The following is a 12,810-nucleotide window of genomic DNA, read 5'->3' as shown; positions in this document are numbered from 1 at the left end:
TTTGCCCATTTTGTAATACGATACGATGCTTGCAATACACCAACATTCTTGATACAGTTAATACACGTAGTCAATCGTCCTCAAATGCAGTTTAGGTTGTTTGTACAATAACTTCAACTATAGCATGTTCTTTGGATCGTTTGATTTCTTAGGCAACAAGGTCATCGCTCTATAACTTTAAGGTATTCTTTTAAAGTTTAGCTTGGTAATGCAAATTAGGGTCTAAATCGCTTTCTTGAATGTTTTTCTACTCTCATCAGAAGAAGCTCATGAAGAAGTTGTACACCTTGCAAAAAGATGGCACTGTGGAGCTGGATCTTGAGAGAAGTGCACGCTTTGCACCTGATATCTTTGAGCCCGAGGACTTGGAAGACTTCTATGCTACAGCTGAAGGTGAAAACGAGACTAAGGCCATCCCTCCTCTGCAAATTGCCATGCTTATCGTTGGAACTCGTGGCGATGTGCAGCCTTTTGTGGCAATAGGCAAGCGCTTGCAGGTATCCTGACCAGGATTTTGGGATTTCATAAAGTAGCTTTGAGGTAACGTTGTCTTCCTGGCGACTGTAGGAGCATGGGCATCGCGTAAGGTTGGCAACTCACTCAAACTTCCAAGAATTTGTTTTGAAAGCAGGACTCGAGTTCTATCCACTAGGAGGGGACCCAAAAGTTCTTGCTGGATGTATGTTAATGTAAAGTATATCAGCGTTGTGTAGCTTTTATGCTTCAAAATGATAAAGGTTGGCCAACTAACATTCGCATCTTCTGATATTTGTCTAGACATGGTTAAAAACAAAGGTTTTTTACCCTCTGGGCCATCGGAAATAAGGACTCAGAAGAAGCAGTTGAAATCTATCATAAATTCTCTCTCAGATGCATGCACTAAACCTCATGGGTCTGAAATTCCGTTCAAAGTGCAGGCAATTATTGCCAATCCTCCCGCTTATGGTAACCTTTACTGTCATTTCATCTCAAAGTTGGCAGATTTCTGCACAAAAAAATTTGAAGTTTACAGAGCTGCTTAGCTGATCAGAGCATTTGAAACATTCCTTTTTGTGGATTCCAGGTCATGTTCATGTTGCTGAAGCTCTGAAGGTGCCAATCCATATTTTTTTCACTATGCCTTGGACGTAAGTTTGCAAGATGACATGCAGTAGGTTAGGACAGTTAGTGTAGGAAAGTATTCGTTTTTTCTCTCATAGAAGTTACTTATTTGTTATCTATGTTAACCAACCACAAAGCCCTTGAATTCAAAGCAGTTAGCTAACCGTATACCAAAGTAGTGGTGCCTTTTTCCTTGCGGATGGTTGTAAGGGGTTGCAGAGGAGGAATGAAACACATATGTGGCTGGAGCACCTGTAGAACACATCATACAGAGTCTTGTTTAGTGCTGCTTTTCACTTGCTTCTTGGAGCAAATTCTAACAACTGTTTATTTCAAGAGATTCTTTCAAATACATTCTCTAAAAGTATAGAACCCTTCACTGTTTCAAGAGGTGCCTTCAAAGACTTTCTCAAGAAAGTACAGCGAATGGTGTATTTATTTGGTCCCCGACTTTCAGTGAGGTAGTGGGAGCCATGGTGAAATAGTTTTTGCTGAGGGGTGAAGTGTGACGGCCTTATCAGAGTCAATTACGTGTGAGAAGACACCAAGATTTCTTTTTAGTTTACTTTTGTGTGATATCCATACTTGTCAAGAAGATGAAGCTTCCGTGTCCATCAAAGAGTGCATTTTTTGCTTTGTTTGCTCTTTAGATTTACTGCCTTTCTCTTTTGTCTCTCTTAAGATGATTTTATAAAGGGACTTTGCTTTTGGTCCTTAGAGGCTTCTAACATGAGCTTTCTTGCGGTGGGACTTCAAAGTTTCAAACCTTTGGTCATGGGAGTGATCTGACACTTTTGTGAGTCTGTTAGCAGACCGTGCATGTCCAGTCACTTAGAGCAGATGCATATCCTCTGGTTGCACATAGCGTGATCATCAGCATTACCATCAGAATCCATCAGGAACAGTTTCCAGTGCATAAAACCTATTTCCCTATTTTTGATATTTTTCACTTATTTATTAAGTGACTTTTGTTGGGAAACTGGGTAGGGCAATTTGCCTAAGGTAATATATAAGAAAACAAAGCATAAGGCTTATCTGGCAGAAGTGGAACAAGGAGAGCATAGGCACCTGTTGCTAAATTGGCTTTATCTGACAGGAAAATAATTCTAAATGAATTATTGGATTTATAAGTGAGGGTTTTCTCGCTTGGAACACCAAGGAAAAATAATTCTAAATGAATTTTTAGAATTTTAAGTGAGAGGATTTTTCTCACTAAAGACATCCGAGTACAGAGTATTTCTAGTGCGTTATTCAGAGTAATGATGGGAGCACTGTAAAGGGAATATCTATAAGGCCACGAGGAACCGGTACTTCTGATGCGTCACACCGGAAAGAAGTATCCGACCATCCGGGAACGGACTTCTCTGATGCCTCATAGGATGGATGACATAGAGCATCGCGAAGGAGATTGTACCATAAGTTCAGTAGGAAAGGACTAGGTGATGGGTATTCCTGATGTCTCACAAGGTGGGTGACAGGTGCATCGGAAAAGGGAATATCCATAGTCACGAGGAAATTTCGAATTGTGTTAGAATTGTGGACAAGGAAAAGCAAGCACTTGAATGAAGATGGGTTCAGAGGAAACTTTGAGGAAAAAACGGATGCTTTCTGAGAAAGCTGGATTGCTTTTCGGGAAAGCATCAAGGAAGTCTATGTTTGCATTGCAACTGTGCATGTGATTGCATCCACGGACACCTCGGAAGTGCTGTGAAAGCATTGTTTTTGACTTATAAGTTTTTATTGAGTTTTTGGACAGATTCATACTATTTATAAAATATGCCAGCCGCCCACTTAATAAGTGGGCAGCCATCTGATAAATAAGGCAACAGATCAGCCAGCGTTTTCTCTCTCTTTTTCTGGTAAAACAGCGCACCCAAAAAAAAAAAAAAAAAGAGAAAAATAAAACGGCCGCGATCTCTATGCGAGCATCTATTCGTGCCGTGGCCAGGAGCTATAAAAGCATCACATGCCCTCACTCAAAGGAGGAAGATCAGTTCTTGCAAGAAGAAGATGCTGCTGCAGATTTCATCCGCAAAGAAGACGTTGCCGGTGATGCCCATGGCTGCCCCGAGTGTACCAGATGTCGCCAAGACCAAGTGCGCGAGTTCCCTCGCGAAGAAGTGCCTACGGAGCGTGTTTCCATCGCGACAAGCTGCTGTTTTCCTCTGTTTTCAGCCCATCAACGTCGTAGATGGGGTTGATTTACGAGAAGGAACCCGAGAACGCACCTCTTTAGTGTGTAGGATTGGAAGAGAGGATTTTCTATGTAGAGATCTCTTTCGGGGAATTGCTTTTCGAGAACCAAGTTGCGTTTCGAGCGTTGAAGGTAACGATTTTCATGTTATGAACTCTGAGTATTTGTTTGCAGGTGTACTTCCTCTTAGTGAGGGAGTAGGAGCAGAGGAAGGTATGAGCCTCTGCAGGAGAAAGCGCTCTAAGGAACTAGAGCTAGATCAGCCCAAGGGTTTCGTACCCAAGTTTGGGAAGTAGATCCACTGATCGGAGAGAGGAGGTCTCTCGAGTTGTGATTCGGAAGTTGAGGTTCCCAAGTAAGGACTTCGTGTCCAGGAAAGTGGAGTTATTCTGTAGGAACAGAATTCTGGAAACGGAGTTGGAAAAGAGTTGCAGGGATGCCATGCCGTGAGTCTGGAAGGTGAGATCCAGAGGCGAGAACCTTGATTCTCGAGGATTTGGAATAAGGAATGGAAGTTCCTTGGAATAGGGTTTTGCCCTAGGAATAGGAAGCCGAGGCTTCCAGGAACCATCAAGTCTTATTCTAGAACGAACGTGGTAATACATTCGGTTCAAGTGCTTGTATAGACTTCTCCTTACTAATAAAGATACTATTACCGGGGGGGGGGGACCAGCCCATCTTCTGGTCCCCAGTACTGTGTCGATCTTCTCACTCTCTATCTCTCTCTCTATCTATTTCTCTCTATATCCTGTGGCTTCAGTAATAAGTGATAAATCCTATTTATGCGAATGTATTTTATATTGGTATGCGCTCCCGTTTGTGACACACCAATTGCAGCAGGCCCTCTGGACCGCTTCTCCGCAAGAACCCCCCAAGAACCTGGCGATTTTCAGTCCTGGACCCTTAGTGGTTTCAGCATTGCAGGGCTAGCGATTTCAGCCCCTCACTTCAGCACCTGCAGACTCAGCCAGGCTAGCGTTTTTCATAGCCAGCCTATTGAGCTTCCGGACTGAATAATTCTTTTCCGCACTATTGAGCTTCCGGCTAAGGAAAGCTACAGGACGACCATGCTACTGAAGCACAGCGCCTATGGCGACATTGCTCGCATTCGTCCATACCTCAAAGGGATCATCCCAAGAGGCAAGGATAAGACACGGTGCTTCTGTCACCGCAACCTTGAGAGCTGCGAAAGCCTCAATGGTTGCCTTGGGCAAGTCTACGCGCTGACGGCGAGTCTTTACCCCTTTCAAAACATCAATCATAGGTGCAGCAATGCGTGCAAAATTCTCTATGTGCGAACTATATGCTTGACATAAACCAAGAAAAGAACGCACATCATATGCAGTTTTGGGCAAATCCCAATTACGAACCTGTTCCACCTTCGCGGGATCTAGCTCGATGCCTTCTGCAGAAATGATATAACCCAGATAAGTGACTTCAATAAGAAAAAATTCAGACTTCTTGGCTGTAATGTACAACTGACACTCATCTAAACAAGTTAGTATCCTTTTGACATCTCTTTCATGTTGTTCCCATGATGCAGAAAAAATTGAGAATATCATCCAAAAAGATGAACACCCATACATCGACCATATCGCCGAAACGACCTACCATGAGACGATTAAATGTACCCACGGCACCTGTCAATCCAAAAGGCATAACAATATACTCCCATTGTCCTTGCTCGGTACGAAAAGCGGTCTTGAAAATGTCGCCTTTGAATACCCCGTACTTGATGGTATCCACTTTTGAGATTGACCTTGTTGAAAACCTTTGCCCCATTGAGCCTATTGAGGATATACTCAATGCGAGGCATCGGAAACTTGTTCTTGATGGTCATCTTGTTTAATGCCCTGTAATCAACACACAAACGAGACGAACCATCCTTCTTGCGAACAAACAAAATAGGGGCAGCAAAAGGACTTACACTAGGACGTATGAATCCTTTAGCCACCAACTCCGTGAGTTGTCGCTCTAACTCTTCCTCCTGTGTCTTGTTCAAACGATAGGGAGCCTTACTGACAGGCTGTGCCCCCTCCATAAGCTTGATGCGATGCTCCTCCGGCCGCTCGGGTGGGAGACGAGGTGGAAGATTATCTTGCAAAAAGAGATGTTTAAACTTCGTAAACAACTCTGAATACTTAGCCGGAGCCTGAATGCTCTGGGAAACTGGAGCAGCATAGATGAATGCCGCTTGTGCTCCTCGTCGTAATTCACGCTTTACCTGCACATGAGAGATGAGGGGCAAAGAATGCAAGTCCTCATGAGCACGAATGATGAGGGGGGAATCAGTTTTGGCATGTAAAGTGAGAGTGTTAGTGTCCCAATCAATGAGAGGGTTGAGTTCACGAAACCATCTTATGCCCAAAATCATATCACATCCTGAGAAAGGAGACACAAGAAATTTCCTACTGAAAGAAGCTTGTTGAACGGTAAACATCACATCAAGGCACTCCTTCGTGATGAGAGAGTCCATCCCAGGAGCGAAGCCAGAAACCTCGAGAGGAGATTTCTGACTGACCTCTAGGCGGGCTCTCTCAACAAGAGAGGGACTAATCACATCATGCATACTGCTTGGATCAAACAATATGATAAAACGCTGACCCTTTACATGACCATAATACTTCATGAGAGACTCATCAATGTGTGTGTCAGAGGCATGAGAAGATTCAGGGTGGTGTATGATAGTGCTTGTGGTTGCTATGGGTGCCTTTTGTTCTTTAAGTGGGGCTGTCTTAGGACAAGCCTTCTTAATGTGACCCTTGACATGACATTGAAAACATCTACCTTCTTTAGCATAAATCACTTGTTCTTCAGCCGTGATGTATCCTCCTACAATTCCTTGTGCAGCTTTTTTATTTGGGTTAGCTTAGGTTTTGCAAGTGCTTTAGCTTTACGCTTAGATTCATTGTTAGAGTTCTTTTCCGAGGAATTAGAGGAAGAAGGGCTAGAAGAATTACCATTCTTACCATTCTGCGTGGTTTGAGAATTCTGAGAGGTTCCTTGAGAAGTTTTGTTCTCCTTAGGCTTTCCTTTGTTGTGCTTCATCTCTTGGGAGAGAGCAATCGCTACCGCCTTGTTGAGATCCGCAGGGTCAAAGACTTCTACGTCTAACTTGATGTATTCGTCTAACCCAAGGAGGAAAGCCTCCTTGCGCTCATCATCCGACTTGCGTAATTGAGTGGTGAGCTGCAAAACCCGGTTAGAAAAAGACATGACTGGCATACCATGTTGCTTGAGATTGCGCCAATCTTCCTGTAATCGTGCTAGGTACTGAGGAGGCATAAACCGCGCCTTGAGCTTGTCTTGGAAATCAGCCCAACTGAAGGTCAGGGGCGTAAATTTGTCGGCTTCCTCTAGGTGCGCGGCTAAGTGTGCCTCTTGCCATGCTTGGTACCAATTGATGGCATCACCGGCAATGTACATGGCTGCCGTCAAAACTTTGCTATTTCCTGTCTTCTTAGTTGTCGCAAAATAAGCATTAAATTGATGCAACCAAGAATGAATAACCGTAGCATCCATCTTACCATCATACTTACTGAAACTCAACTTCTCTGTGACTGGATGGTTGGAATCCGCATCGTGGCTTGCTGTTAGGTGCAGCGGAATGATTGTTTGCGCTTTGCTCAAGATGAGTGCTCCGAAGTGTGCTCAAGGTTCCTTTTAGTTCTTATGGAAGGGAGAGCCTTCCGTTCTTAATGAGAAAGTGCTATGATCACAACAAAGTGAATGGACACTGTGCGTGCAAGTGTATGAGACTGAGAGATAGAGAGAGAAGAGAGATACGACACCAGAGACGTTGTAAAACCCTCCTCCGAAGGCCCCACTCTCATCGGCGAGAGTGGTCTACTTATTGATTGCACAAACTGGTACAATGACGATGCAATGGACTGATGCAATCTGGGACTATGCCGATGACGATGACGGTGATGACGAAGTCGACCTAAGGGCTGAAATCTGCAATCTTTCTACTGTTGTCCAAAATCGCTATGGGCTGAAATCTGCTAATCTTCTATCTGCTGAATTCTGACTCTATGTTGGTGACGATGTCGACGGCGACGATGCGACGACGACGTGCTGAAAACGCAGATGCTGAAATCTGCGTTTTCCGGGCTGAAACTGTAAACCTTGCGGAAACTGACCGTGCGGCGAGGAACTGCTGCGGGAAGGTGAGATTTGTGAGGTTCGGGACTTGATCCGCGAAGTCTAACTGCTGAAAACTGAAAACGCTGATGGTTCTCGAGTTTCCGTCGCGATGATGGTGCAAAACGCCGGGGCTGATCTGCAACCAAAAACGCTAGGGCTGATTTTTGTTGTTTCTATCGCTGGGATTCTGCAGATGCAAAAACGCTAGGCTGATCTGCTGTGGTCTTGTCGCCGTGGCTCTGCAATGCAAAACGCTGGCTGGTCTGATCCAAAAACTCTAGGTTGTTGCTTGGGAGCAAAAACGCTAGGTCACTTGGGGGGTTCCTGCTGCCTCTTTTGCCTGAAAGTGCTAACTTGGGTTTTCTTATATATTAACTTAGCAAAATTGCCCTACCTACTTTTGTTGGAAAGTCACTTAAAAATAATAAGTGAAAAATACCAAAAATAGGGAAAATAGGCTAAATGCACTGGAAAATTCCCCTAATTGGTTGTAATGGATTCTGATGATCATGCTGTGTGCAACCAGAGGATATGTATCTATGCTAAGTGACTGGGCATGCACGGTCTACGAATAGACTCACAAAAGTGCCAGATCACTTCTAATCTAGACTTGACTGGACTGAGTGAACCTTGATCATGCTGTAGCTTGTCCACGGACACATAGGGTTGGATGCTGTCGATCTCCAAAGCCACTCTTTGAGCTTCACGCTCGGCCTCCAAGGCCACCTTTTGAGCTTCACGCTCGGCCTCCAAGGCCGCGCGTCGTGCTGTCGCTTCCTCCTTTCTTTGTTCTTTTCTTTCCTTTCGTTCGTCGCGTTCGCGTTCCAAAGCAATGCGAGTCTCTTCTTGTTTGGCCATCATGTTCATGCGAGTCTCTTCTTGTTTGGCCATCATGTCCATCATCAACTTGACCATTTCCTCCATTGTCCACTTTGTGGCGTAGATGGCGAAGAGGGAGGGTCCGAAAAATCTCTTGGTGGGGAGAACTCTCCGTGGCCTCTCTCATGCTCACCACCTGTATGCGAAGTATCCATTCCGCTTCGGGTGATGACCATGCACTATGATTTTTGCTTCTTAAGTCCATGAGGGACTTGGGTTCTTGGGTGCTTAAGGGTCTTGAGGTTCTTGAGGTTTTCTTTCGCTTGCAAACCGTGTGTGAGAAGGATCTTCTCTTCATCCGAGTTCTACCTTTTTCTGCGGGCGCACCCCTTGGTGGCCTTGCGCTCACACCAAGATTGCTTTTTCCCACCTCACGTCGATTGGCCGGCCGCTAAGTGCACGGTCCCCTCTCAACGAGTGAAAAGAGACACAAGGGGAGGCTGGACAAGCCCTTCTTTCTTGGGATTCTTGTCACTCTTCAAAAACACGATTAGGAATCGACACGCCCAAGCGAACTTGGGTTCGTGCGACCGCAACAAGCAAAAAAAATTCTTGTGATTCTTGTGGTTCTTTCCTTGAGTGATACAGAACACTGCCAAAGCTCTAATACCAATGTAAGGTGCAGCGGAATGAATGTTGTACTTTCTCAAGATGAGTGATCCATATTTTGCTCAAGGTTCCTTCTAGTTCTTATGGAAGGGAGAGCCTTCCGTTCTTAATGGAAAATGCTATGATCACCAACAAAGTGAGTGGATAGTGTGCGTGCAAGTGTATGAGACTGAGAGCTAGAGAGAGAAGAGAATAGGACACCAGAGACTGCTGTAAAACCCTCTTCCGAAGGCCCCACTCTCGTTGGCGAGAGTGGTCTACGATTGATTGCACAAACGGGTACAATGATGATGCATGAAGCTGATGCAAGTCTAGACTATGTCGACGGGGATGGCGAGGCCGACAATAGGGCTGAAATCTGAATGGTTTTACCTGCTGTCCAAAAACGCTCACTGCTGAAATCTGCTGCAAGTAAAACACTGAAATTTGGATGCAAAAGAAAACACTGAATTGGCTTTTGAAAATGCTGATTTACTGCTGTGTTTTAGGGCTGAAAGCGTTGCTGTACTGCTGCCATCTGATGCTGAAAACGCTAGGGAACAAGGCCTTCTGGCGATCATGAAAAACGCAGGTGCAAGGGGGGGTTGCGGTCAAGTATTTGTTGAAAAACGCCAGGGCAAGGGGGTGGCTAGCGATGATGCAAAACGCTAGGGCTGTGTGAGGAAAACGCCAAGGCAAGGGGGTGCTTGGTGATTCTTGCTGAGAGAGGGGGGAACCTGTCGCCAATGGCCTGCTGTGCTCCTCGCTCATCTGCTGTTTAGTGCAAACCTTGGTTTGCTTATAAGTTTTCTTACCCAATTTACCCTACCTACTTTCCAACAAAAGTCACTTAAATTAATGAGTGAAAAATGTCAAAAATAGGTAAAATAAGCTAAATGCACTGGAAAAATCCGCTAACTGATTCTAATGGATTCTGATGGGAATGCTTATGATCATGCTGTGTGCAACCAGAGGATATGCATCTATACTAAGTGACTGGTCATCCACGGTCTACGAATAGAATCACAAAAGTGCCAGATCACTTCTAATCTAGACTGACTGGACTGACGGAACCGTGTTATGCTGTAGCTTGTCCATGGACACATTGGGTTGGATGTGTCACGTGACAGATTTGTATATCACGATGTGATTGTTCAGAAGGATGATGGTTTAGGTGATACTTTTACTAGTGAAGCTAACCTCATTACAGATTCATTCAATCACGAAGAACCGATCTTGGCTCACGAGTCGAGGTCCAAAGAATCCCCTCAAAAAGAACCCCTCAGGAAGAACCGATCTTGGCTCTCGAGTCTAGGTGCAAAGAACCCTCTCAGGAAGTACTATGTGTTCGAATGATTAGTTAGCACGCATTGTTCGAGTTTTTCATTCGTGATCGTTTCTTGTATTTTAGTCAGCGTCGTTATGTTATCCCTTTTCCTAGGCATGACATATTGTACGTTGAGCACGATTCACTCGTGAATGAGCACAGATGCATGTACTCATGAAAAGATGAAATGTTTGCACCCAAGGAATTCACATTCCATGTCTCTTCTTGGCATGACACAATATCCGAAAGAGCACAAGAAGGATTGAGCATCAAGCATCGGCATGTCCATTGCGATTTGCCACAGTTGATTGATTTAGATCAGAAAGTCAAGATTTGATCTTATTGTTTGCGTGTGTGTGGTGAACGGTTTGGCACTCCGTCTATTTGTTCATCTACATTGCATGCACAGTCTTTGAGGAAGACGAGATTTTCTCCGGTCACTTTACATGGAATGGGTATGTTTATGTTTTTGTGTTGGGAGTGGTTTCAAGAATTTTCAGCCATGGAGATTCTTGCAGAAGGTAGACGCATGACTCTAGACGAAGTTGAAGCGTTGAATGAGCCACAGATGACTTTGTGTCGCTTTCGGCGTGGCCCAAAGAAGCAAGCGTTGCAGACCTTTATGAAGTTCAGGTATCACACGACCTATACATCAGAGTGGGCCGGCGAAGAGTCCTTTCTAGGATTCCCGACGCTGTTGGCAATCTCCTTCGACGCCATACAATTCGGTACCACTACCTCACTTTGAAAAGGAGGGGATGTCACGTGACACATCCAACCCTATGTGTCCGTAGACAAGCTACAACATGACAAGGGTCCAGTCAGTCAAGTCAATCTAGAATAGGGAGTGATCTGGCACTTTTGTGAGTCTGTTCGCAGACCGTGCATGTCCAGATACTTACAGTAGAAGCATATCCTCTGGTTACACACAACATGATCATCAGCATTACTATGAGAATCCATCGGAGCAGTTTCGAGTGCATAAAACCTATTTCCCTATTTTTGACATTTTTCACTTATTTATTAAGTGACTTTTGTTGGGAAACTGGGTAGGGCAATTTGCCTAAGGTAATATATAAGAAAACAAGCGTTAGGCTTATCTAGCAGAAGTGGAACAAGGAGAGCACAGGCACCAGTTGCAGCAGGCCCTCTTGACCGCTTCTCCGCAAGAACCCTCCAAGAACCTGGCGTTTTTCAGTCCTGTACCCTTAGCGGTTTCAGCATTGTAGTGCCAGCGATTTCAGCCCCTCACTTCAGCACCTGCAGAGTCAGCCAGGCCAGCGTTTTTCATAGCCAGCCTTATTGCGTTTTTGCAGCAGTGATTTCAGCCCAATGAACCAGCGTTTTGCTATCAGCATTCAGTATTTTTGAAGGACAACATTCAACGTTTTATGGACAGCAAAGGCAGCGTTTTATGAGCAGTAAAACCAGCAGCAACCCAACGTTTTCTTCAGCCATAAGACAGCAGCAAAATCAGCATTTCCAGTAGATCTGCCGTCATCGTCGTTCTCGTCGTCGCCGTCGACTTTGGCATAGCAGCACTTTAGACTCATTGCATCAGCATCTTGTACCAGATTGTGCAATCAATATCATAGACTTCTCTCGCCATCGAGAGAAGGGCCTTCGGAGGAGGGTTTTACAACTTTCCGGTGTTGTATTCTCTTCTCTCTCTCTATCTTTGAGTGTCAGCACCTTCATTCACAGTGTTCACCACTTTGTTTGTGTCCATTGCACTCTCTCACTAAAGGAACGGAAGACCTTTCTACATTGAATGTTTTCCAAACTTTCTCTAAAGCCTCACTGATAAATACATCGATGAAGTAATTTCTCTTCTAATCACGACACATGGGTTAGATCTAAAGCATAACTCAGATCACCTACAAATTGCTTACCGAATGATAATTCGCACTGTCAATACATCTCTTCCCTCTGTGTATAATTCTGGCTATTTGCATAATATTCAATCCCAAGGTAAAGGTCAGAATATAATCATGAAGGTAGATGATATCACTCAAGGTACTTTACCAGAAATGGTGAAATGGCAAGAAGTGGAATTTCCTGCATAATGGAAATTAGATATGTCCAAGACTTTGCTTAATGAAGTCTAGTAACTTGCCTCTTTGAATATGCAATGGCTAGGTTTTACTGATGAATACAAAGTCTTAAGCAGGGCTAAATCAAAAAAGAAATTGCTTCTGTCGTCGAGAAACCAGTTTACCAATTGAAAGATTATGGCTCCCAAGCAAGTCATGCTTCTACCTCTAACTTCTCCCTCTAACTTCTCATCGCCACAATCATCCTCCTTCACTGGCATGTATTCATCCTGAAACATACAAGGATTATGAAAGATTATTCAGATGCAAACTCTGCAATCGCATTATTGCCTCTGAGTTTGGTTCTAATGGTATTGATCTCCTCACCAAGGCTGCCATCGACGAGAAGGATCTTGTTTATAGTCTTCCCTGTATTGTCCCTTCTCCCAATACTCGGCTGCAACCTTTGGAGTCTACTTCTAATTGGCATACAAATGCTCTCAAAGAGATTGCTACCCTACAATACCACGTACTTTCTAAAC

At 44.3% G+C, this 12,810-nt stretch overlaps 1 protein-coding gene across 1 annotated transcript in view; it reads left to right on the top strand.

Annotated features, from left to right (window-relative positions):
- The window catches only part of LOC147460543 (sterol 3-beta-glucosyltransferase UGT80A2-like), a 161,196-nt gene that overhangs the window by 60,049 nt on the left and 88,337 nt on the right, over window positions 1-12,810 (top strand). The window contains exons 4-7 of the mRNA XM_086507928.1: window positions 261-497; window positions 568-679; window positions 778-945; window positions 1,064-1,127. Of these exons, the coding sequence (XP_086364054.1) occupies window positions 261-497; window positions 568-679; window positions 778-945; window positions 1,064-1,127 (581 nt within the window). The remainder of the gene's footprint in view (window positions 1-260; window positions 498-567; window positions 680-777; window positions 946-1,063; window positions 1,128-12,810) is intronic.

Source organism: Adiantum capillus-veneris, chromosome 3, assembly GCF_014529385.1.
Source record: "Adiantum capillus-veneris isolate H3 chromosome 3, ASM1452938v2, whole genome shotgun sequence".
NCBI lineage: Eukaryota > Viridiplantae > Streptophyta > Polypodiopsida > Polypodiales > Pteridaceae > Adiantum > Adiantum capillus-veneris.
This window is presented reverse-complemented; position numbering and strand designations above follow the sequence as displayed.